This window comes from Anopheles nili, chromosome 2 (genome assembly GCF_943737925.1).
Source record: "Anopheles nili chromosome 2, idAnoNiliSN_F5_01, whole genome shotgun sequence".
NCBI lineage: Eukaryota > Metazoa > Arthropoda > Insecta > Diptera > Culicidae > Anopheles > Anopheles nili.
The window spans coordinates 14822055-14846683 of NC_071291.1; the positions used below are offsets into that span (position 1 = coordinate 14822055).

Here is a 24629-nt window from a genome sequence, read left to right on the forward strand (position 1 = left end):
TGAAAATGCAACGACCAACTCGATTTACTTGAGGGAAAGTGGGGCAAATTTTGAAAGAAACAAGTTTACAGCACTTCCGGAACCGTAGAGAGCTAAACATGAACAAACTTAATGCATGTGTTTTCGTCTCTCAAGTGTTGCGTCGCTCAGGTAATATCTTCAATGCTCGTTATTTGATTATGCGTGCAAAAATAATCGTCAATGTAATTTCGAATAAACTTTTTATCTGTAAGAAATAAAAAGACTGTTAAAAATACACCAGAGCCAGAATATTGGGTATTGGAAAGCTGACCTGGATATTGGTTCATGTAGATTATACCATCCGCCAGTCGTTTGGCTAGTTTTTTGAAGAGAAACCTGTTAGCAATCAAACCGTCGTTCAACGGTCTCATAAGGGATTGTACTACCCATTTGGCAATGCGCTGTCTACAGCTTGATACCAACACAGCATTCAACTCGATCGAGGGACTATATGGTCCCAAATCTTGCTCCTCGCCGTCATCTACACCGAAAAGTGATATAAACTCCGTGTTCACCAGATGTTCATAACGCCGGTAGTTTTCTTCTGCTATTCTAACCAATATGCTTCGCAGCTTCATTCGTTGCATGTGCAATTCGCACGGCCACATACTGCAACGCAAATCTGCTGATTCAGTATTGCTTTTTTGGGGTACTGCTGGAGCCAACATGATACTATCAATTTTGGGGCTTGATACTACCGTGTTTTCTGCACTACATATACTTTGACTGTTCTGTACTGATTCTGCATTCTCAATTTCGTTGATTATTGCTTTTACTTGTGTCTGATCTTCACTCCATTCAAATATATTCTCCTCTTCATCTGCAGGCTCAAACATTGCCTGCAATTCCTTGAGAATCTCATCATCCATTGCGTCATTATGTGGCCGTCTTCCATCAATTATGGGACGATTACTTTCATTTTTGTGGTATTTGACTTTGGTTTTCACTTGCAGAGGTGTTGCGTTATGCCAGTTGCTGGTTGGTTCGTTTATCGATGGGTTTTCCATAAACGAACAATTTCCCTCAAATAACCGCATTTTTTCCTCCAGACTAACCACAGGAACGTTATCTAATGGCGTACTGGTAGTCCGATTTCCAGAAGCAAGTGGGGGAATTATCGCACATGAATCGGTTTGTACGCTAACATGACAACATTCCTTCTTCAATACTGCTGGTTTAAATTTTACGTCTGTGAGATTAGGGTGGATCATACCAAGAGCTGTTTGCTTCCGAATTTCTGCTATCTTTGTGGAATAAAAATTAGCATGTTATCCTTCATCAAGTAATCTACTATGTCTACAGTAATACTCTTACCATTTGAAGAATAACGCCTCTGTACAGCGAGGTGATCATACATGATTGAACCTATAAACGAAACGCATCAAATATATGCTAGAGAAAACTTTTTCATTACACGTACCGCTCTCATTTCGATTGTTTCAGCACATTGCTTCAAATCATCGTCGGTAAATGGACTGTCATTGTGATCACCATTAGATGAGAGCCATGAATTATAGTTTATTCTTAAGACTCTGTCCAAATAGCGCAAATATTGCTGCCGTACATTTGCTGATAGTCGATGTGCTGGAAGCTCTATGTTTTCAATCAATTCTGTTGTATCGCTACTGGAGCTGTGCATGTGCTCCTCAACCGTAGGCACATTGTTCACCTCCTTGAAAGGATCGAACACACTACCACGGTATGCAAACTCAAAAGGATCCGACTCGACATCACCACAATATTGCTTATTGCTCCTGGAATAAAAATTATGTTTAACATCACGCCATGAAACTAGCTACAATAGCTCACCATTTTCGTTTCAACATCTTCGTAAACCTAGTGTATCTGCAAATAAATTCTATCACTTATCGATCGTAAACGCTACCGAAAAACATGTTTTTATTTTGCGGGCACAATAACAACAAAGAAGAATGCTATTACTCGTTGCTATGGAAAAAGAGCTGTTTGTAAACAAACGCATGTCAAAGGACGGTGGGTTCAAATGTCACTCTATTGTAACGACGCATTAAATGCTATGAATCTAAGGACTCAAAAGGATCGTTTCTCAAAAGTATAACATTGTGCTCTTAAGTGTACACACGTGGTTGGATTACCGAGTCGAAATTGATGCATTTTGCTGAACCTCATCATGTGTGGTCGCACGTGTTTGTAAGATTCAATCGTTGTCATGAATTTAAACGGAATAGACCATCACAGATATCTTTTTTCTCTTCTAGAACATTGGATCCAAAGGAATTGGAAGGCTGTTGCAAATATAGAAAAACAGAACAGAGTAAGCCAAAACAGCCGCGCTACCGAAATGAATTCAATTGCGGTAAAAAATATCAGCCGTCTTTCAACGTAGCACCAACAGATGTTACGCCAGTGTTGGTCTCGGCTGCGCATTTCGATGAATCGGCTGATCCGGTTGATCGAATGCTTGTTCCAATGATGTGGGGTATGGTTCCACGTTGGCACAAGGGTGACTATCGCAAACATGGGCTTACGACGAATAATTGTCGACTTGAGGGCTTGGCATTCTCCAAATTGTATGGACCACCACTAGCTGCTGGCCAACGCTGCGTCATAGTCTGCGAAGGATTTTACGAGTGGCAAACGGTTAAACCGCTGAAAGCCTCTGAGCGACCCGCATTCTTTGTACACATGCCACAGGAAGAAAAGGTGAAAATGGAGGACAAATCGACTTGGAATTTGGATAGCGATGGTCAGCTTCGATTGCTTTTCATAGCAGGTTTATTCGACGTATGGAACGATGAGAACGGAGACAAGTTGTACAGCTACACGGTAATCACGTTCGAAACAGAGGGTCAGTTTTCCGATGTCCACCATCGATCACCTGCTATTTTGGAAACAGATGAACAAATAGCCGACTGGTTGAACTTTAAGCGTGTTCCTGCGAACAAAGCGCTTAATTTGTTGCAACCCAGCAGATCACTTAAATGGTACCGTGTTTCTAACATAGTAAATAACTCACGGAACAAATCTGACCAATGCAACAAACCCTTGCCTGTAGGAAAAATGAATCCAGGAATTAAATCTCCTGTAATCCCCAAAAGTAAACTGATGCAATCGTGGTTAATCGTTAAGAAGAGGAAAAAAAGTGAATCTGATGAATCGAATTTGGTTGAAACTGATGTAAAGATGGATCCGGATTCCCAACCAGCGGAGAAAAAACCGAAGCCAGAACCAGATGTAACGTAAATGTTTTTTGTTCAAATGTTTCAGTACTAAGAATTAAAAGCGTTATGAAAATAATACCATATGAATTGTTTTTTTTTGTTTAATGCGTGGATCGCCGTAGTATACTTTAGATGATGTATAATTCGTTGTCTAGTTTTGTACAGCATGAATCTAAACAAATTATCAATTGGAAATCATGAAATTATTGGCTTCGTTTCTCCCGCAACATTGTTCGTTCAAATGGTTCAAAATTAAGACCCAAAATTATGTAAGATTATTCTTCGTATTATTCTACCATTTTCTCGTGCTGTATTTGTTTTTGAGATGTTAGCAAAAACTTCCTAGAAAAGAATTTAAGCTTTAAATGTTGTATGGTAGCTGCACTGCCATCCCATTCCTGAAATAGTTTAAAATCTACAGGATCACACAAATCAGGAAGCTCTATTCCCCCACCGCTATTGAAGTTTAGCTTCTCTGTTTCAACCGTAGTCTTGATTACCGCTTCTCGTGAAGCATGCTGATTGGCGCGATGTTTTCCTATTGATTGTACTATTTTGATTTGCTCGAGTTCCTGGTCAAAACGCTGAAGATACAGATCTATTAAAGCTTCATATTCGGCCGGCTTCAACGCCTCTTGACGATCCGACAGCTGATTCGCAAACCACGCCAATTTCTTCCCCACAACGTTTGCTTTAGCTGCATGGCCGAGTTTTATTTTTTCTCGGTTATTAATTCTAAACAAACATGAATTATACATAAATTAGGGAATTGTTCTAGTCAGAATTTGAAATTTTCACAGGTTCAAAAACTTACTTTTTAACTTTCCGAGTTAATGCTAATGTTTTCCTGCTTTTAGGATGTTTGCATTTCGCTAACTCCTTCAACACGGTTTGTTTTGGCTAAAATGATATCAACTTGAGCTTAGTATCCGCTTTGTGATCAGGGGTTTCAAATATAAATTACCATTTTATCTACACCAACTGTTTAGAGCACAACTTTTCCTACCAAGTTTCTATTATTTTGAAACGCACACGCGGGTTGAGAGAACTGTCAGATACAATAACATATTTTTTGTAATAATAATAGAAACATCGCATGGATGACACATGATTGCAGCGTTTTGAAATTAAATCCAGGTTCATTTTAATTATTTCAAGTCTACTAACATGCTTCTCATGAAGGTGAGTGAGTATCAGTGAAATAAAAAATGTGATATAAAAATATCCAATCTTCTTCTTCAAAACATCATTACTTTTATTTTTTGTCAAGTTAAAATGAATAGCATAGAGTAAAGTCAATCTTATCAAACATATTAATCTAAATCCATAAGAATGGCAAAAAATGCACGAACCTTAAAATATTTTACACTAGTAAACAAAACTTCGAACTTTTTACATTTGCGAAATATGATATGCTATACAAAGACTGCTTTTGCATTTCACTGAAAGTAGATCATTGCAGCAATTAACTGCATCAATCACCAGGGATCGAATATAAAAGCGAGATTCAATTAAAACGCATTCGACATAGCAGTTACCCCTTGATCATGAAACTTGGAACACTGTTCAGTGGGTTGGCGAATGCATACGTTTCTCGTAGATTATTCCCCAGTTTTACTGTATTGTTGGCGACCGATCCGATGCCTCCGAACATTCGCCCAACTAGTCCCCTGGAGTGTGCTGGTTGTGTTTCCGTAGGTTTTTGAAAGTACTTTTTACCTATAAGTAACATCGAAGTTATATAAATAATGTATAAAAAATCTAAAAAAAATATGCGTTTCCTTACCGATGAGGAACTTTAGCAACGTGCTATTGAACTCCGTGGCCATTTCTTGATGTGGAGCCCTACCAGATTGCTCGATTATTTTAATGACAAAGTTCTCACAAAATTCTGAACTCTTCACTACGGATTCTAACTTATAAAACCTATCATCGTTGCCGGTGATAATCAAACAAGGACACTGAATGATTTCACCGTCGCGGACACGATAGAATAGAAAATTACGATAATAATTCAATGGTCCCCGCCAATCGTCTGTTTGACAAAAGCTGTACATGTACGCCTCCATGATATTATTCGTCGTTGTGCCATTCGTGCCTGATAAAAAGAGCTTTTCCTTCGCCACATGTGGATAACAACGGCGAAGGATTTTATCCGCGGTATGTTTCAGCTCCATTTCCGGTAGCACTGGCAACTGAAAATTGTACGATGAAATAAGCAAGTCGTAATCGTAATTTTAAAGACGCCTCTTCCTCGTCCTGCGTTACCTGTACAAACTCCAACCAATTTCTATTGAAAGGAGAACTTTTCGGAAGATTGTCCCAAAGCAGGTTAGGGTGCGGTGTAGAAACGCTGACAAATTTATCCACCATTTCCGGATTTGTGTGGGCGAATAACCAGCTGTAAAGACACGCATCGTGATGAAAGGTATGCAATTAACGTAAAGGAATTACGACTAATTTACTTGATTATATTCTCTTACCCTATCGTCGCCCCTAAATCATGACCAATAATAGACACACTTTTCGCGCTGATAGCTATCAGAAATTTCCGCAAATCTTCGCACACTTTCTTTGGCGTATACTCGAACCGCCAATGCGGTTTATCTGAATCATTGAATCCTTTTAAATCCAGTGCGATAACGTGGAAATAATGTGTCAGCTCGGGTATCTGCAAGTAAAAAGTTGATTAGTAAGCCGAGCTGGTAGCGCGCGATAAAAGGTTCAGATTCCAATCATTCCTTACGCACCTGATACCGCCAGCCAAACCAGCAATCCGGAAATCCATGCAAAAGAAGTACGATAGGATTACTTCTGCTACCAGCTTCGACGAAGTGGAGCTTCGTGTTCTGAAAACAGAAACAAACGTAATTTACTGCACGAAAGATGCATGCCGGAATAGGACAGAATCAAACATGCAAAGATTCCGTTCTAATCTACGGTAATTACTAGAACATCGATAAACACGTGTTCGATCAACCGGTTTGGTGTTAGGTATCGATCACCTTACCTCAAGCTTGACGTACGAATGCCGGCCCAGGTTGGTATCGGTCATAAAGATCGGTGGTTTGTTAGGAAAATCTGTCCGTTCGATCGTACGACGCATGATCGCGGTCGGGTTCACCTTGCACTTCACGCTTTCGTACAACCACTTCAGCAGGATGGCTATGTTGGCCAGAAAACACCGCAAATAAATCTTCGTGATCTCCCACTTCGGCACGACCTCTAGGACATCGTAGTCCCGCTTCTGGCCCGTCATGGTGATGCAGGACAAAATTGCAATAAAACCTGTCTCCTTTCGAACGCGACCATGCGGACGGAAGCTGTCACAATATTTCAAATTCACGGAGACGCACTTCACACGCTGGTGCGGTATTCGATTTATGCCTTACTGTCTCGGCGAGCCGTGTAGAACGCAGGCCTGGTGCTATTAACAGGCAATTAGAGATTACACTACGGACGTTCACGGACGACATGTAATCCAAGTGTGCGCCGGCTCAGGCTACATGTATTATTTCGCCATACTACTCGGATGATTGGAGCGTCACGGGGTGAATGAGATGGTCAGCGGATGATAGTTTTGCGTCGATTAAGTCCGTCAGTCCGCTGCCGTCGTTGGCGATTGCTACACCACTGTTTTGAACACCTTTTCACGAGGGCCACCATAGGAAATTGCCCTTGCACTTCCGAGCGAACCACTCGAACTCGCGATAAGCGTGAACTGATGTTGGCTGGAGAACCGTACGTTGTTCACCGCGGCTGTTCAGAACCGAATGGTGGCTTCCGTTTCGCCATTAGTGTTGACATTCAGTGCAGCAGTATCGACCGTTACACTTGCATTTGCACTCAGAACCGTGAGAGAAGCCAGTTGATGACGTTGGCGATGAACGCTCGCGAATGCGTTACTCCTGATCTTCACACCTTGCACAAATAAGACGTTCCACAGGCTGCTTCCGATGGTTAAGGTTCTACAGAAACGCTTGAACGCAGCAACACCACGCGACGTTTCCAGGACGCGAGTGTACGATGACTTCGAGCCGATTAACCTCTACCATTTCAGCAAGCAGTTGGCGATAACGGCCCACACCAGCAACACCCCGGGAACAGGAAGAAGGCACACCACGCTCATCACCGGGACGCGCAACATTCGGTTTGCCATCAAATCCAGACAACAACGCCACGGGAACACACACGGCCATCGGTTCTCTTATCACCGCGCGCACTAATTTTCCCATTCACTGCACGCGGTGCGTGCGCCACGTTTGATTTTCACGCTTTTTTTTCACCCTTCCGAGCAGGGAGAAAAACAAAACACGCACATGATCCCTTCGCAACTGGGATGACCAAGGGAGTGTGTGAGGCCTCAGCAAACAACAACCACCTTTCCCTATCGTTTGGCAGAATATGATGAAAACATAACGACGATGATTCGTCCGCACGCACACCAGCTTCCGAGCCCTTCGCATGCACCGCTCGCCCTATGCACTTTTACAGGCTGCCTGCGGCGCCTAATGCCGACAACATAATCTAACCCCCAAAAAAAGGTCCCTCTCGTTGGGTGTGTTCGTGAAGCCGGGCGAACGCGCAGCATACAAATTATGTCATGCAACCGCCAATGCCCGCACCATCTGATCTATCTGGCCAGGAGGGTCGAAAGTCCAGGGCAAGTCGATGGGGTGTCTGCTTCGTCATAGGGTTTCCGAGCGCCGTGCTGTGACGTAGTTGCCCTTCGTTGTGGAAACGAGCGCCGAGAGCAAAATGTAGGTCACGCGCGCAGGTTTAGCCACTTTGGTGGAGAGAGTGGGAGACCTTATGATGCTCTTAGCTGCTTATTATTTCCAACAATTCCGTTGTTAGAAGGGCTCGTTATATCATCACTGTCCCAACTTCTTTGGGGAGGGTGCTATGCATCTATGCTTTAATTAAATTTAGCGCCACACGTACACTTGCCGGTGAGTTCTACACGTAGCACGTCCGCCGCGTGTTACGAACCGGCACCGAATAGGGTGGGCTGGCTACGTTTTACCTTCGTAATCAGTACCCGTCCAGGCTAACGAACAACGTCCGCACTATCACCCCATCATCCCAACATCGCCCGGGTAGCCAACCATGCGGCACGCGGCAGAATTGTGGCCTCATCATCCTAGAGAGCCCGCACTCGGTCGAATGCACACTGTGCTGTGAAACGTGGCGAAGGTTCCTATGTGATAGCGAAGACTCCAACATAACCCCTCACCTGCCCTCTTCACGCCCTCCCACCCCCTCTACGCCTTCTGTCGCATAACGACCGCAAACGCAACACGGTTTGGTAAGCCTTCTAGAATTTTATTGATAGCTTCGTAAGGTCCTGACGTCCTCATTTTGTGTGCTTTCAGATTTCTGGCTTTACAGTGAGTACATTTATGTTCCACATATAAGTTTAATTCGTATGTTCAACTGGTACCGGTCCGATGGATGTTACCGCACACAGGAGCACACGTGCTGGTTTGCTGCTGTCCATTCTCGATGTTGTTTGCTCAGGATCGCTCAGGATCAGGAGCGCATCGTTTGTAAACTGACCACTTAACACTGTTGTACTGTTTTGCTGCGGGACGTGAGATCACCAGGCTAGCGTAGCAGGGGCAGCGGGTAGATCATTATGCCCTCTCGGGTTCGAGTGTGAGAGGACCAAGATTCATGTTTCGCAATGATCATATACCTTCCTAGCTCCAACAACGATCGTATGGTTGCTTTGCCACGCCATATTCTGTTTAAAAATGACGATCGGTTTAAAGGGGGCATAACGCGAAAGTGTCTTAACTAAACTAAACAAATGCAACAAAACAATAAACACAGTTTTCAGGATCTTGAATGGTCTTTTTTTTTGTTCATTTCATTTTAGTTGTCTGTTTCAGCATATTCTCTTTGTCTCTTTTTGCAAGTCTTTTTTGGCTTTTTCCACAGTTGTTTTCGTCGATGTTATCACGACCAGCCGACGCTGTTTTTCGTTTATTAAAATTAAGCAAACAAATTTACGATTCTTCAGTGACTACCAATCCTACAGGGAGTGGCGTGCTAAAATTGTTGTGTATTTTTTGTCTTTTTTTGCCTGCTTGAATAATTATGCTCAGCTATCCAATTACGGGTGGTTAGAATCTTATTCTTTTGTTATCGTCCCTGATGGAAACGGAGAAACATAGCCCTCAGAGTATCATGATCGTAACAGAGCCAATGGATTGTGTCGAACCGGCACCAACCCTGCGGAAGCGGTACAGCAACCGTAGCCCATCAATGGGACCACGCTGGTACAGCTGCAATATGCTGCCGCAATGTTTGAGCGTTTCGAACGAACCAATCCATCGGTGTCAATTGTTGCAGCGATGGCGATGATTTTTGCAATTGCATGCGCAACGACCACGAAGATGATGCTGCGCATTAGGGCGAAGACGGCCACGACTGAGTCGAGCTGAAGGGCGCTCACGGTGATGGTTTCTCCTGTTGGCTGCTCGAACGCGACGAGCCTGCCGCAGTCGTTGCCATTTTTCCTCCGAAATGCTTTGCGATGGTGGTAAAATAAATTAGTTACTGATGAAAACAGTGACAGTGAGGGCGATGGTTTGAGGGAACAAATGAAGCCGGAACTCTTGGCGATCACATCCGATGCTGCCTTCGCCGCGGTGCCGATCGCTGAGCACGTGGTGACGATCTGACACGTGTTTTCACACTGGCGCCATCTGGCCGTGAGTGTTACGATCACCGGCTTGTCCATGGCGACATCGCTTCCGAATGCTGCCGACGATGAGTGTTGTTTTAAATTATTACAATTAGAGATTTTATCAGTATTCGCATTGTTAAGTGGTAGTTTATCATTAATATTAATTCTTAGATTATTATTTAATAATAATAATAATGAATGATTTTTCTTCAGCCGTGCCATTGCTCTCAACTCCTCTTCGTCGGACTTGCGTTCAGCATCATCTTCATCATCATCAATATTATTATCTGCTAATAATAACGTAGAGAATTGGATATCATTTCTTATCGCTGCTGCTGCTGCTGCTGGTGGTGCTGCTGTTCTTAGCACTGCTAGCTCATGCTCTTCCTCTGCTTCTTCGACTAGTGACGGGTGTTGCTGTGTCTCTAGTTATTTCTTCTTCTGGGCCTTTTCGGCGGCCTTCGTTACTTTACCACCCGAAGCCTCCTTAAAGTTGACTGACTTGATAACACCGACAGCCACGGTCTGACGCATGTCACGCACGGCGAAACGACCGAGCGGCGGGAACTCCTGGAAGCTTTCGACGCACAGCGGTTTGCTTGGCACCAGATTGACGATGGCAGCATCGCCGGACTTGATGGACTTCGGGTTCTCCTCAGTAACCTTGCCTGAACGACGGTCGCACTTCTCCTTGATTTCGGCAAACTTGCACGCAATGTGAGCGGTGTGGCAATCAAGCACCGGCGTGTACCCGTTGCAGATCTGGCCCGGGTGATTCAGCACAATGACCTATTGCGGGTAGGAGATAAAGGAAGAGCAGGGAAAAGAGCACGCGAATTAAATATTTGAAATTCTTTATCACTTTTTTTTTTATTCTATTTGATTTTGCATTGTCCGCATCATGAGTTTCTAATCACGAGTTTCTAAAAACGCCATATGAACCTTTCCTCCAAGGATTATCATAGCGAATACTTCCGTGAAATTCAAGGTTTTCCGATTAGAAATTACGTTGAACGTTCGAAAGATTAAAGTGTGCTCAAAAGTTCAAAAAAGCATAACTTATCAGCAAGTTAAAGAGCAACACGATGCAAAAAGAGATTATGCTATTGCCTTTACGCTAGATCTTCTGTGAACGTGCTTAGAAACAAACCCAACAAAGCCATCACCTTTTGGCTTTTCATTCACTACCCATTGTTGTTATCAGTTTTTGATATACGTTTGACAGTCACTGATAACCGGAGAGATTTTTGAAAACTGTATCTCTCTCTCTGCCATTCATTGCAGAAGTGAGTTAGTTCTTGTAAAAAAAAAACATTAGCTGAAATAGCTCGAAACAAGTGCTTGTAACGATATTTTCGTCCATTTAGCACCATTTGCGTCAATGAGTACCGATAGCAAAAAAGAAAAACGTTTCCATACATTCATGCTGTGAGGAAAGATAAATTGCGTTTCTGTTCGGAACAAAACGTTTCATCCAAAATTAGACAAGCTTGGGCGTTGACGTTTGTTGAAGACAACGAGTACCCGTTAAAACGAATGTTATGTGCGTGAACAAAAGTATTGCATTGAAAGATCTCGTTATATCTTTGGGTTTTTTCTTACCTGAGCAGTGAAGTCAGAAGCTCCCTTCGGCGGGCTAGCCTTGGAGTCACCGGCGACGTAACCACGACGCAGTTCCTTCACCGAGACGTTCTTCACGTTGAAGCCAACGTTGTCACCAGGCAAAGCCTCAGACAACGCCTCGTGGTGCATCTCCACCGACTTCACCTCAGTGGTGATGTTAACCGGAGCGAAAACGACCACCATACCTGCAAAGGAAACCATGAACAAACGATTCCAGATGAGGATCTCCAACGTTACAACAGGAGGCTATATCGTCTTACCTGGCTTCAGAACACCGGTTTCCACACGACCGACCGGTACCGTGCCGATACCTCCAATCTTGTAGACATCCTGCAGCGGCAAGCGGAGTGGCTTGTCGGTGGGGCGCGACGGCGGCAGGATGTTGTCCAGAGCCTCAATGAGGCACTTGCCTTCAGCCTTGCCCTCCTTGCGCTCGACGGCCCATCCCTTGAACCACGGCATCTTGTCCGACGGTTCCAGCATGTTGTCACCATGCCAGCCGGAAATCGGCACGAACGCCACCGAAGCCGGGTTGTAGCCGATCTTCTTGATGTACGAGGACACCTCCTTCTTGATTTCCTCATAGCGAGCCTCATGGTACGGCGGGTCAGTCGAGTCCATCTTGTTGACACCGACAATCAGCTGCTTAACGCCAAGCGTGAACGCCAGCAGGGCATGCTCACGGGTCTGGCCGTTCTTGGAGATACCGGCCTCAAATTCACCAGTACCGGCGGCGACGATCAACACGGCGCAATCAGCCTGCGACGTGCCCGTGATCATGTTCTTGATGAAATCGCGATGGCCAGGAGCGTCGATGATCGTCACGTAGTACTTGGCCGTCTCGAACTTCCACAGAGCGATATCGATCGTGATACCACGCTCGCGCTCTGCCTTCAGCTTGTCCAGGACCCAGGCGTACTTGAACGAGCCCTTGCCCATCTCCTGCGCTTCCTTCTCGAACTTCTCGATCGTACGCTTGTCGATACCACCGCACTTGTAGATCAGGTGACCGGTGGTGGTCGACTTGCCCGAGTCGACGTGACCGATGACGACGATGTTAATATGAGTCTTCTCCTTACCCATCTTGCTGCTGCACTCGTTCCTTCCGGCTCAAAACAAAACTAGCGAACCCAACTAAAACTCGCGCTCCACTTCCTTTTTTTTGCGATATCTGTATTCTGTCTGCTTTGCCTCGATGATGCCGGAGGACACTTCACGAACGCTCGCTCACTCGTTCGATTTGCCGAAAATCTGCAGTTGGTGGAATAAATTGTGGACAGAGAAGGTTATTTGCTGCATACCAACAATAGCAATCGAGTTGATTGAGTGAATTGATTTTAAAATATTTGTAAACTTGTGGCTCTCTAACTGATCGGACCTTTTCATCCCGTTCGCATTTCACGCACTTAAACCGAGCCGTTATCTGTTTTGAATGAACCATCAGTATCCAGCAGACATAAGACATCAGAATAACGTGAAAGATCTTCATTTTTGTACAAATTTGATCCCGTTTGTATCACAGCTAAACAATACTACGCGTCCGTTCTCACACAATTGGTTTTTTTGGACTGATAGTTTCAACCACCGAAAGATCTACTGCAAGCCAGCAACAGCGAAACTGTAGCGCGTTGCTTGGCTTGCGCAAAACTCTGTCACGCAGAGTCCGGTCGATAGAATGCTCTGTCTCAGACTGATCGTGAACATGCGAACCAGTAGGTTGATATGGGAGCGTCTTAAAAACGCATCCATGCTTATTTGTCGACCAGCACGACTATCACAGCGCGAACATGTGCTGCCCGGATGACCGGCCACAACATAAGCAGTGTGAGTTAAAAAAAGACATCTTCAGGCGCTTGGAAAGCCAGCTTGGCGTTTGCGCATATAATTGAGGGCATTTTGAAAACACTTGTTAAGCAATCGTTATCTTCGTTATTTTAAAAGTTGAAGATTTCCGTATATATGCTTAGTGTTCGAACCAACAAAATTGCTCAATAATAGGTGAGACATATTAGATATTTCTAACGTATAGCCTTGACTTCTGTTGAATATTTGATCATTGAAAATTATTCAAATAATAGCAATGACGGCTTTCATTTTAATCTAACATTTAAAAAAATCTGACTCAAATACATTAAAATTATGGTCATATTAACTACAAAAAGCATATTGAATCCACAGACACATGTGCCTGCACATGGAGCAGATAAAAAATAAACAAGTCTTTTAATTAATTATTAATATTAATATTATTTTAAATATAAAATAATATTAAAATTAAATATTTCGTTTTAAAATACATAATCAATGGCAAAGATGCATAATTTTTACCATTGATTTAAAAACCCTGCAAGGAATAAAATTTTACGTCACAATGAAAGCCACGGCTGATAGCAGCGGGTTATCACTACCCCTTACTCGAAGTGATACATTTGGAAGAATGTTTACTACTAAACCTTTTTTTGTCGGTGAGATATGGCACCACACACATATTTTGTGATTAACAGCTTTACTAGTATTACTGGTTATAACCAGTTCTTTGCAAGATGACACTAGTTCTTTGCTGTTTTTTTTCTAGTCTAGAAAACATTATGTTGTTTTGACAAAAACAACCATAATGTTCTACGGACATCATCGGACCTTGTGTAAACAAAGTGCCCAAGCAAGCAAATAAAATCGAGTCACGACAAAAAATTAATCAATTACATTTTAAATCAAATTTTCAACATGATAATAGTACTGCAATTGATCCTTTGAAAATAATAAAAACTAGTAATAACACCATGTTTGGTTAGCTCAAATATCTATTTCAACTGAACAATTGAATACCAGAATGAGAAATACGCGTTTTGTAGTAAGTATGGAAATAAAATTAATATACATTCATCCTCCCACAACCAATGGAGACGCCCAGTACTGGACAATAAGTGCATATCAATTTTGATGTAATATTGCACATTCGTGGAAATGTCTCGAGAATAGCACCAGTGTAGGAATGTCATTTCGTTAGGAGCTCTTGTTCTGCGCACTTCCTGACCCAGCTCGTACGAAAGGAATTGGTGGAGGTCGTGGCGAATGCGAGCATCTATGGAGAACTCCAAACCATGCTCATGCGCAGCTGCACTCTATAGCGGTGTTTGGAAAAATTGATATTGAACAAATTTAAGGCTCGCTTTTTAATTGTCCATTTAATAGCAGCGCACAATTTCATAAACCACTAGGTGTATAGTGCGTTTTCAACAACTGAAGAAAAACGAAAAAGTTATAAGTGTAAAAAAACCACAACAAATTTGAGAGGACTCTCGAGGAGATAAATCAGCGCCACCTATCGTTGAGCATTGCTAGTACGAGCTCCCCACGTCGGGATGCCTTCCGGTATTCTCTATTGCATGGATAAAAATTTATATGCCATTTTGTTTTTACTAGAAACCTACTACGCTTCAATTGCTAAACGCTTTTATTTACAGGTGTGCTTAATATACGGCCAAAAATCCCATACGTATCATCACTTCACCATTGGACCGGCTTTTTCCGATCTTGGAGCGCCCTGTTCCACGAGAGAGCTCGACGCGGTTTAACCACCCGATTATCGATTTTCTCTACTATATTCTCTCATCATGCTCCATGCTACAAACGGGGCCGTTGTCAGCCCAGTTCGATCGGTATCCAAGTCAGCCATGTTTTCTTTACCCTTCTGACGGGCATGGCCTGCTACGCAATGTTCTGTTTCAAAAGTCAATGCTCTAAAGACCGACTCCCGTGAAAAAGATTCACAATGTAAATCCAAGACAGAGTATGCTATCGAACGGACTTGTCTTGGGAATATGCGTTAGTAATATAAAACGCCTTAAAAAATTTCTCAGCATCGCCACAGCCTGTCGCAGCATGCAACGGTCCAACATTAGGGTTGCATTGCTTGCGGATGCTCGAACTGGCAGACATCTTGCTTTTCCCCGCATCGAAACGGTAACGAAAGACAACCGAACGTCACCGTCCGTCGTTCGTCAACGTATTGCTTCTAGCCGGCCCAGACCGCGCTACCTTTCCCAGATGTCTCGTTCATTTTGCACACTCCTCTACCAATCGCAAGACGCGTACCAAGAGACATTGTCTCCCGGTGACATGTCGGTATAAATATAGAAAAGCACATTTTCGGCTCCGCAGACCACGAGGCAGAGTGAGTTTTGCGAAAACCTAACCTAAGATTCGTCTTCGTCCGCACCAGCTTTAGTTAACCGGCCACGTGAAACGATCCGAACCGAATTCCGATACGTAATTGGATGATTTTTTGTTTTAGATTTACTTACAGATAACCGCCTGCTCAAATTCACAAATGCACAATGCACAAAAGAAATGCGATACACTGGACCAAGGCGGACCAAACTGCACCAGCGCACGTTCGCTTTCGATAGCTACTTGAAAAGTGAGCTGCTGCTGGGCTCCAGGCGAGGCTTTCCAAAGTTTTCCTCTTCTTTGAGCAATTTGCAAGGTTAGGTAGTGCCTTCCTGCTCGCACACTCGCACCAGCGTTTGAGTGTCCTTTGCTCCAAACGGCTAGTTATCCTTTTCTACCATCACGTTGCCCGGCGCGCAGGCAGGCGTTGAAATGGATTTCCTGGTGTCTAGATGTTTCCTGCTCCTAACAGCACGGGAGGTGTAGCTACTACGAATAAAAATGCATTTGCAATGCTAAATTGCTTTTCACAAGACATTTCTGTTCGTTCATATATCTAGCTCAATAACACTCGCCAAGAGGAAAGAATTATTTTAAAAAACTACACCGTAGCTAGCAAATATTTATCTACATATTTAACTACAAATATGTCAACCCGCTGCTAGACGAAGTTCACTAAGTTTGAGTACATATTGTGAAAATTTTTGGAAAATCTAGCACCACTTAAGCTGTTCTTGTCTGAAATAGGACCCGGTATCATCGGCGCACCGGTTGGTAGCCTCGTGCAGCCGGTATTGCAACGTTTTCCGCAACATTTCACCAGTTTTCCACGAGTTTCGCCAAACGAAGCCGATAGCACTAGGTATACACCGTTTTGATTAAATTTATCGTTTCCTCTCGATACCGATACTCGTCCGGGTCGCTGATTTTCCAGAAATTTTCACAGAATCTAGCAAGAGCGCACGGAAAAACGTTCCACTTACCACGAGCACAAAGGAGTGAAAGGCAGATTTTTCACTTCACTTTCAGAACATGCGCGCGCGCCCGCTACGGTGAATGAACGGCCCCCGGAGGGCGTTTATTTGCGGATTCATTTTGGCTCCCCCTCCCCTCCTGCACATTGGAGGGAATTCAGTCCAAAATAGTCGATAGTAAAATTATGTTTTAAAGCATTATTCATCGCATAATCTTCAAATACCAATACTTGAACAGAAAGATCCATTTGTGGTCCTTAATTTTCTTCATACAACATATACGACGTTGCCTTATATGAACTCTGTGATCTTAACGACTGTGATAAATAGTCTGTGATAAATAATATGTCACAAAATCCATAGTGCGACCAATGAGCAGCCGGCCGGCAAATATCTATAAATTTAGTAGGATTTTGCATCATTTGTTACCATTATGCTGGTCTCTGGTTCAACAATGTGTTAACATTAACAACAATTTGTGTTGTGCCTTTATATATCATGAAACATATATAGAAAACATCACTGAAAGCCGTCCAAGCAAGAGACGAAAGTGCAAGTCCAACTATGTTCGAAGCCGCGCGGTGTTCATTTGTACAAGTTTGGTCCGTTTGCTCGATTACGCGAGCATTGGCTCTCGTTTTTATCTAACCTGACGACCAACGCTTAGAAACGAGACGAAAGTAGCATGTCAGACAGATAGAGCCTTCACTGCAAGGATGAAAAGACAGCCAACGGTACGAATACAATGAAGAAGGCGATAAAATCGCGCATGTTTTCTTCACAAAATGAATTGCGCGCCGCTAAATCTGTACATCCCCGTGGGGAAAAGGAAATGGATGAATCTGATTTCCCACGTACCATCTATTCCACCCGATCTCACCTCAAAAGTCAAGCCCCCCTTCTTGATACATGCAACGGAGTGAATGATTTTGCGTCAAACATGATCAGACTCCCAGCAACGTGTTTTAAAAGTCATCGAACGGTTATTGGTCAAGAATAGAACCACGTGGTCATGATTCTGCTTGGTATGGATAATAGTTTTTCTTTATTTTCGAAAATACCTTTTATTTTCAGTATACTTTTTCAAAAGTTTTCAACAGCAGCAGATCATATTCTAGGACAAGAAATGAAATTTACATTTTTATATACATCACTTAACCGAATGCCATACAGCTATTACGTGCAAACGTAGATAGAACGAACGATTATAATATTATTTTCACCATTATTCAATTTAGAACCTAAGATAAAACACATTGCACTATATTGCATTAAAACTGATCGCTGCAATAGAACAGGTTTTAGGAATGAAGTACTATCTTGCAAATATTGTTCGAGCTTTGCTAAAATCGGACGGGATGGGCAAAGGCTGTAATAAACCAGCAGCGCATTTTATATTTTATAGGAACTATCTAACTAGGCTAGTTTTTTTTATAATGATACCAGAACCACCAAATCTAACCAGGAATGAAATTACTGAAACTAAATTCCACCTCTTTTAGCTCCATAGCAAACCCGTCCATCCACGGGCACCCGCATCGGAACCTGTATAAATAGGGAAAAAAGCATTATTACAGGCTTGAAAGAAGGATGGATAAGTAGTGGCATTTATTATTCCATCCCATACCATTGGCTACGTTCTGCAGTTTTTGTGTTTCTTCAGGGCTAAGCTTAAGTATCGTGTTTAGCACAGGCACCAATCTTGACCGCTCATCCCCATTGTTTAAAGTAATAAACTGCGTGAATAAATAGATGATAAATATGAGATAATGAATAAATGATGCACAAAACAAAGAAACGAATAAAAATATTTACCTTGAATATCACATTTTTCAAATACTCTGAATTATGTACATGCGCTTCCCGCTCGATGGACCGTTGCTGACGACGAACCTCTTCTTTTAGTAGCTCGTTTAGCTGGGTCAGTTTGGCTAAATCCTGCTCTGCCTCAGCTAGCAGTGCGGTTAGATGGCGAACACGACTCTCCTGCTTGGTCAGCTGCTCCTTCGTATGCTGCAGCTCTAACGTTGGTGATGATTCTCTGCCGAACATCGAACCTTGCAGCTGGTCGATCGCTCCGTCCGCGACAACGACAGATGCCGAGTCATCGAAGGAAGAGTTTAACAGCTCATCCAGTGGGATAACTTCACGATTGTTGCGGCCTCGAATCGACGAGGAAGTGGATAGCTTCCTTCGTGATGTGCCTGCCGCACCGGTTCCGGTTCCTAAGTTGGTACTTTCCGATCCTTCACCATCTTCTCGTTCCATGAGCAATAAATTAATACGCTGTTCATCGGAAAACATTGCCCTGCCTGAGATGTTTCCCACTCCCCCCAATGCATGAGAGTTGTTGTTTAAAACATTTCCCAAAGCCAAGCCCGTAGCATCTGAGGATTCTTCGGAACGGTTTCGCTCAGTTTTCCGTAGTTGTTCCATCTCTCGGGTGTGGTTTGTCTGCTGCTCTTCGAGCTGTTTCTTGTAGCACTGGATAAGCGTTTCATTCTGGATGCGATGTGTTTTAAGAGCTTCTTGATGCTCATGGTTTGCTTTCCTTGACTCTTCCATCATCGAATCATTTTGTATTCGACTTTCTTCCAATAGTGCTAGAAGATCCTTACAACGGTTCTGCGTCCGTTCCTTCTCATTTCTCAATTCTTCGTTATTTTTCGAAAGATTGCTTACTTGCTTCACTAACGCTTGATGCTTGCTCTCCATGGTATCCAAAGAACGTTGCAATTGGTTTACTTCCTCCTCCAGCTCCTTCTCCCGGCTGCTATCCTTATTCTGGTTCTGTCGCAGCACCGATTGGGCACGGATTTTGTAGCTAGCAAATTCAGTTCGAACATCATCTACTTCCTGCTGTTTGGTTATCATTTCCTTACGCAACGCATTCAGTTCACTGTCCAGGAGAAGGTTTTGTTTATGCAATGCGTTCTTTTCGATTTCGAGCGAGCCGCAAACTTTCTCCTTCTCGGCTGCTACTTGCTCTACTTCTACGCGATTATTTTCTACCCGTTGTTTCAATCTTTCATGCTGATCACGCAACTCTTCTAGCTGGTTCGCAACTTCCTGGCGCTGTTGTTCACTTTGACGTAGTTTCCCTTGAAGGGTGTCAGCTTCTTGCTTAAACTCATGTGCGTGCTTTTGTTCCGACTCCAAGTTTTCCTCCAGTTGAACCATTTGCTGCTTGAGGCTCTTGAATGATTGCTCTTGCACGTCGATCGTTTCTTCCAGTTCTTTGACCAACATTTTCTTCGTCTCTAGCTTACTATTTAGTTCGGCCAGTGAGCGCTCGTAAGCTTCCATTTCCAGAGTCAGCACGTTCGCCTTTTTCACCGCAAGTTTCGTGCGCTCTATCTCAGATTTAAGCTCCTTTTGCTGCTCTAATCCGTCGGTCAGCTCCTTTTCCTTCGCTACGAGACTGGACTTAAGTCGCTGATTTTCTGCATCAATTTCCCGTTTTGCCATCTGGAATGCTTCCTTCTCCCGTTTAAGGGATTGTATCTGCGTTTGATATTCTTTTACGGCAGATTCCAGCTCGTTTCGATCCTTGTTTGAGCCTGAAATGTCTTTATGGACTTGCTCTAGCGCTGATAACTCAATCGTCTTTTGTGTCAACTCTTCCCTCAGGTTTATTTCCTCTTGCTTCATAATATCCAATTGATCTTGCAACCTATCATTTTCGATTTGCAATGATTGCAAGTTCTTATTCGCTGTTTGTTGTAATGAATCAGATATTACATTGGACCCGGCTGATGAATCTCTCTCATACTTTTGAATCAATACAGTCTGTTCCGCTACTTTCTTTTTTAGCTTCACTGCAAGTGATCGTAGTTTGATATACTTTTCTTCAAAACTTTCGTCAATTTCTCGCAACCGGGCCACATCTTCAACACGCGAAATTGTTGAAGTAGACATCACATCGCTTTGCGCATCAAAACTCATATTCGACCGATTCATCGCAGCCGCCAGCTCATCACGATTTTTCTCTAGCTCAGCATCTTTTTCCAAGACTGTCTTTTGTAGATCCTTAATCTGTTGCTTGAATGGTTCTATGTCGATCGTTTCTGTTCGTGAAAGCTTCTCCTGAAGTTCAGATATTTTGGAAAGTTGTAAATTTATAACTTCTCCCCGGTCTTTCAGCATTTCATTGATTTCTTTTAGTTCAGAGAGCAGCTCTCCATTCTCAGACTTCAACCTATCATGTTGACTATTGAGGGATGATAATTGCTCTTCCAAATTTTGAACGTGACTTTGTGTTTCACGCACAAACGAATCTTCGTTTTGATGGGCTTTTTCTTTTAAATTTTCAACTTCTGAATACAGCTCATCTTTCCGTTGCTCCAGCTCAGTTATTTTGTTGTCCTTGTCCTTTAAACAGATCATCAGTTCTTCCTGCTTGTCTTCGTTCTGAATCTGTATTTGACTCAGCTTTTCTAACAAATAATTTTTTTCTGAGTTAAGTTTTTCGGCTTCCAATTTTGCGGACTCTGCTTCTTTTTCAAACGTTTCACAACGTTTTGAAATCTGTTTAGAATTTTCAATACTTCCTTTCAACTTATCTGCGAGTTGAGCCAATTGGAACTCTAAGTTTTGGTTTTCTACAATCATTTTTTGCAAAATCTGTCGATTTTCCTCCGCCAACTTTAGTTTTTGATTCTCTACGTCGCTTTCCAACGCTGCCAACTTCTTAACCAGAATTTCTTTTTCCTGCTTCATAGCAACCAACTGTTCCTCAGTTTGGCTCAATTGCACTCGCAAAACGTTCAAGTTTGTAACCTGTTCGTTCTGAGATTCCTTCAATTGACTCTTTAAATCAGCTACGTCATTTTCGAAGTTCTCCTGAAGCTGTTTGTAGTGTTTTTCTGCTTCTATTTGTGTCTCGAGTTGTTCCTGTAATTTTTTAATTTGGGTTTCATAGCACTCAACTTGTTGTATGCTATTGTTAAGCTTTTGCTGTACACTCTTCATAGTTTCATCGTTTTCAGATAAACAGGAACCTTGGGATTGTATTTTTGTTTTTAATTCTAAAACAACTTCATTGGTTGCATCGAAATCTTTACGAAGCATTTCCATCTCAGCAGTATTGTGACTTAGTTTACATTCATATTCGGAAGCTTGTTGTTGTTTTTCGGTTTCCATCAGAGAAGCATGTGCTTTCAAATGATGTATTTGTTTTTCCAATTCCTCAACGAGTTTCTTATTGTTGTCGGAATCTCCTTTGCCATCTGATTCATCTTGAGAAGCATGTGAGGCCTGTTCCATTAGTTCGATTATTTTTTGCTGCAGTTTTGCATTATTTTCACTGAGCTCTGCCGCCATCAGTTCGTGATGTTTTAAGTTTGAATGAAGATCACTTCGTTCAAGCTCAAGGGTACGTATTTTTTCAAATAGAACATTAGAAGCATTTACTAAATCCTTCTGCCACTTCGGAACTTGTTCCGAATATTCTTTGACAGTCTTCAATAAGATTTTGCGATCCGATTTCAACAGTAGAAGTTTCGCGTTGATTTCTTGCACCTTAGCCTTGTAAAGTTTCAATTTTCGAACTAATTTTTCCTCTCTTGAGGTCATAGTTTTATCTCCCAGCACAGTTTGGCTGCCTTTTACTTTTATAAGTTCCTGTTCCAATGCTATGCGCTCTTTTTCGAGCTTTCCATTTTCGTCTTGAAGTTCCTTCAATAGCTCATCGGAAGTGGCTTTGGCATCTCGTTCTAGGATAGTAATTTTATCATTTAGTTGATCTATTTCGGTTCTTAGCTCTTCATTTTTCTTGTCGCACGAAGACTTGTCACTAATCAGCTTTGCTATTTGCTTTTCTAATTCGTCCACTTTCATCGTAGCCTGCAGCTTCTGATCCATGTACGAATCAGCAACCTCTTGCATAGCCTTGATGCATTCTTTGTCCGCATTTTTCTGGGTTTCGAAATGGTTTAACTGTTCTTTGAGACGCTGGTTTTCTGCCTGGCATTCTGCATAAAAAAGATAATAATTTACTTTTTATCCTGTTAACGAATCGCAGCACAGGTCAATTTACCATCTTTTGCTTGCTTCGCCTTTTGCGCAATACCCAGTAATCCTTTGCATTTCTTTACCAGATCCTCCCTGCTAAGATTATCAAACGGGCTGGGCTTTCGCGCAGAGTCCTACAAAATTGGGGTCGTATAGTTTATAATAATGTATGACATCAGCTATTGGGTCACTATCATCAACCACCATTACCATCTGATCTGGACCTTGGCCAGTACTCATGATTGCAGATTCTTGAGCCAGTTAAAGTGTTCAAAAGAAACTCTATCTACTAAACATAGTGAAATTCCAGAAAGATGTTAGCGTGCCCTTCAAATGGAAATAAAAATGTATTATTTGTGCAATGAAATGAGAAAACAGAATCACTATCTCAGGAAAATTGCCAACTTTATTATTGATATTGCACTGACGTTACGTGTCAAACAGCTGGTTGATGTCTGACGTCAAATGGTACATTGGGGAAGTCATGCAATTAATTGCATAATATTTGAAAGTATATTCAAATTTAAATTGGGAATAATATGCTGCTTTTACACCCTGCTTTTATCATCTTGTACCGTGTATGTAATAAACTATTTTATGTCAGTGTATGACTTATTATAGTGTAATTTAAAATGTACCGATTAATGTTTGAACACGGGTGTAATGACGTTTGTCTGTTTGCTTCGAACTATACTTGTTTTGTAAACATTCAGCAGTCGCTTGAGGTGTACAAAAACCGGTATGGGACCGATTTATCGTAAAACAACAAATTTTTAGCAATTGTAACATAAACTTATTTTTAAAAAAATGTTCAGTACACCAGAGCGCCTAGAACGACGAACTCCAAAAGGAGGAATCAATAGAAAGACTTATTTGGCGTTACTTGTTGATGAATACTACGAAACATCAAACATAGGTACTTATCAGCGTTTCAATTTAATTCACATTTAACCGTTCTTGTTTCTTTCTGATCTATACTTTTAGAAGCCCAACAGCAGGTGACTGCCAATTTAGCTAATTTCGCATACGATCCAATCAATTGGGTTTACCTACGCGAAGCCAAAGCCCACGAGCTGTTTTATGAAATTGTACAACAATCCGGACAAGGAACCGTAGATCGTTTGCTTGTGTTGCATGCTGTCGTTGGACTTGCTAATATAGCCCTTGAGCCCGCAATTGCAGAATACATCGAGCGCAGTAACGGATTGAACAACCTTAGAGCATTGTTAGAAAAGTATAAGACTGATTGCGAAATAATTTGTAATATTTTAATTTGCTATTCATTTTTATTGGATGGTGGATCCAGAACACTCTTGCTAAAACAAGACGAATATTTGTTAAAACTGTTAGCTTATTTTAAACAATCAGGAAATACTAGAATTATCAATTTAGCTACAGTTTTATCGGAAGATCTAAGATAATTCGATGCACAGGATTTTGCAGCTGAGATGGATAAGCAACAGTACCAGCCACAACGTTCTCCCTACTGTAGGAACGGTTTTCAGCTTGAGCAGAACATTTCGCGAAAGCGATCTGCAACAATTTGTTGCTCTTACGGGAGATGGCAATCCAATTCATGATACAAATTCATCCAATGCCAAAGACGTTATCTTTGTTAACGGGGCCTTCTTGAATGCCGTTGTAGCTGGTATAATCGGGACGCATTTTCCGGGTTTTGTAGTGACTACGCAACACTTTCGTTTTCCAAACCGTTGTCTGCTAGATAGCGAGGTACAGTTCAGTGTTAAGGTGGAAGAATTGCGGAAAATAGTTACGGTTTCCTACGAAAGCAAGCAACGCGATCGTATTGTTTTTGAAGGCAGTGCAAAATTGTTTGCCGTACGAAAATGACAACATAAACAAAAGTGCTGCACCTTAGTCTAAAATTTCATGCAACCATGCAATCATGGTGACGAAACTTTGCTTTCCCAACAG

At 42.3% G+C, this 24629-nt stretch overlaps 7 protein-coding genes across 7 annotated transcripts; 2 read left to right on the top strand and 5 right to left on the bottom strand.

Annotated features, from left to right (window-relative positions):
* Positions 1-146: 146 nt before the first annotated feature.
* Positions 147-1847, bottom strand: LOC128720848 (uncharacterized). The gene is made up of 5 exons (XM_053814548.1): positions 1831-1847; positions 1442-1775; positions 1336-1386; positions 293-1265; positions 147-226 (listed from the first exon to the last, which is right to left on the bottom strand). Exons 1-5 carry the CDS (start codon positions 1845-1847, stop codon positions 147-149), a joined length of 1455 nt encoding a protein of 484 aa, XP_053670523.1.
* Positions 1848-2170: 323 nt separating this feature from the next.
* LOC128720462 (abasic site processing protein HMCES) lies at positions 2171-3243 on the top strand. The gene is made up of 2 exons (XM_053814131.1): positions 2171-2190; positions 2259-3243. Exons 1-2 carry the CDS (start codon positions 2171-2173, stop codon positions 3241-3243), a joined length of 1005 nt encoding a protein of 334 aa, XP_053670106.1.
* Positions 3244-3508: 265 nt separating this feature from the next.
* On the bottom strand, positions 3509-4390 carry LOC128730364 (translation machinery-associated protein 16 homolog). Its single transcript, XM_053823413.1, has 3 exons — positions 4385-4390; positions 4036-4121; positions 3509-3956 (listed from the first exon to the last, which is right to left on the bottom strand). Exons 1-3 carry the CDS (start codon positions 4388-4390, stop codon positions 3509-3511), a joined length of 540 nt encoding a protein of 179 aa, XP_053679388.1.
* A 264-nt stretch (positions 4391-4654) lies between these two features.
* On the bottom strand, positions 4655-6480 carry LOC128720785 (epoxide hydrolase 4-like). The gene is made up of 6 exons (XM_053814480.1): positions 6232-6480; positions 5972-6070; positions 5705-5892; positions 5490-5622; positions 5008-5416; positions 4655-4940 (listed from the first exon to the last, which is right to left on the bottom strand). The coding sequence occupies exons 1-6, from the start codon at positions 6478-6480 to the stop codon at positions 4756-4758; spliced, it is 1263 nt and encodes a 420-aa protein (XP_053670455.1). The 3' UTR covers positions 4655-4755.
* Positions 6481-10344: 3864 nt separating this feature from the next.
* LOC128721204 (elongation factor 1-alpha-like) lies at positions 10345-12789 on the bottom strand. The gene is made up of 3 exons (XM_053814931.1): positions 11799-12789; positions 11518-11723; positions 10345-10704 (listed from the first exon to the last, which is right to left on the bottom strand). Exons 1-3 carry the CDS (start codon positions 12619-12621, stop codon positions 10345-10347), a joined length of 1389 nt encoding a protein of 462 aa, XP_053670906.1. The 5' UTR covers positions 12622-12789.
* A 4928-nt stretch (positions 12790-17717) lies between these two features.
* LOC128730376 (GRIP and coiled-coil domain-containing protein 2) lies at positions 17718-22934 on the bottom strand. Its single transcript, XM_053823424.1, has 5 exons — positions 22905-22934; positions 22720-22828; positions 18498-22654; positions 18310-18418; positions 17718-18227 (listed from the first exon to the last, which is right to left on the bottom strand). The coding sequence occupies exons 1-5, from the start codon at positions 22932-22934 to the stop codon at positions 18181-18183; spliced, it is 4452 nt and encodes a 1483-aa protein (XP_053679399.1). The 3' UTR covers positions 17718-18180.
* A 567-nt stretch (positions 22935-23501) lies between these two features.
* Positions 23502-24162, top strand: LOC128720719 (armadillo repeat-containing protein 7). Its single transcript, XM_053814412.1, has 2 exons — positions 23502-23610; positions 23679-24162. Exons 1-2 carry the CDS (start codon positions 23502-23504, stop codon positions 24113-24115), a joined length of 546 nt encoding a protein of 181 aa, XP_053670387.1. The 3' UTR covers positions 24116-24162.
* The last annotated feature ends 467 nt before the right edge of the window (positions 24163-24629 follow it).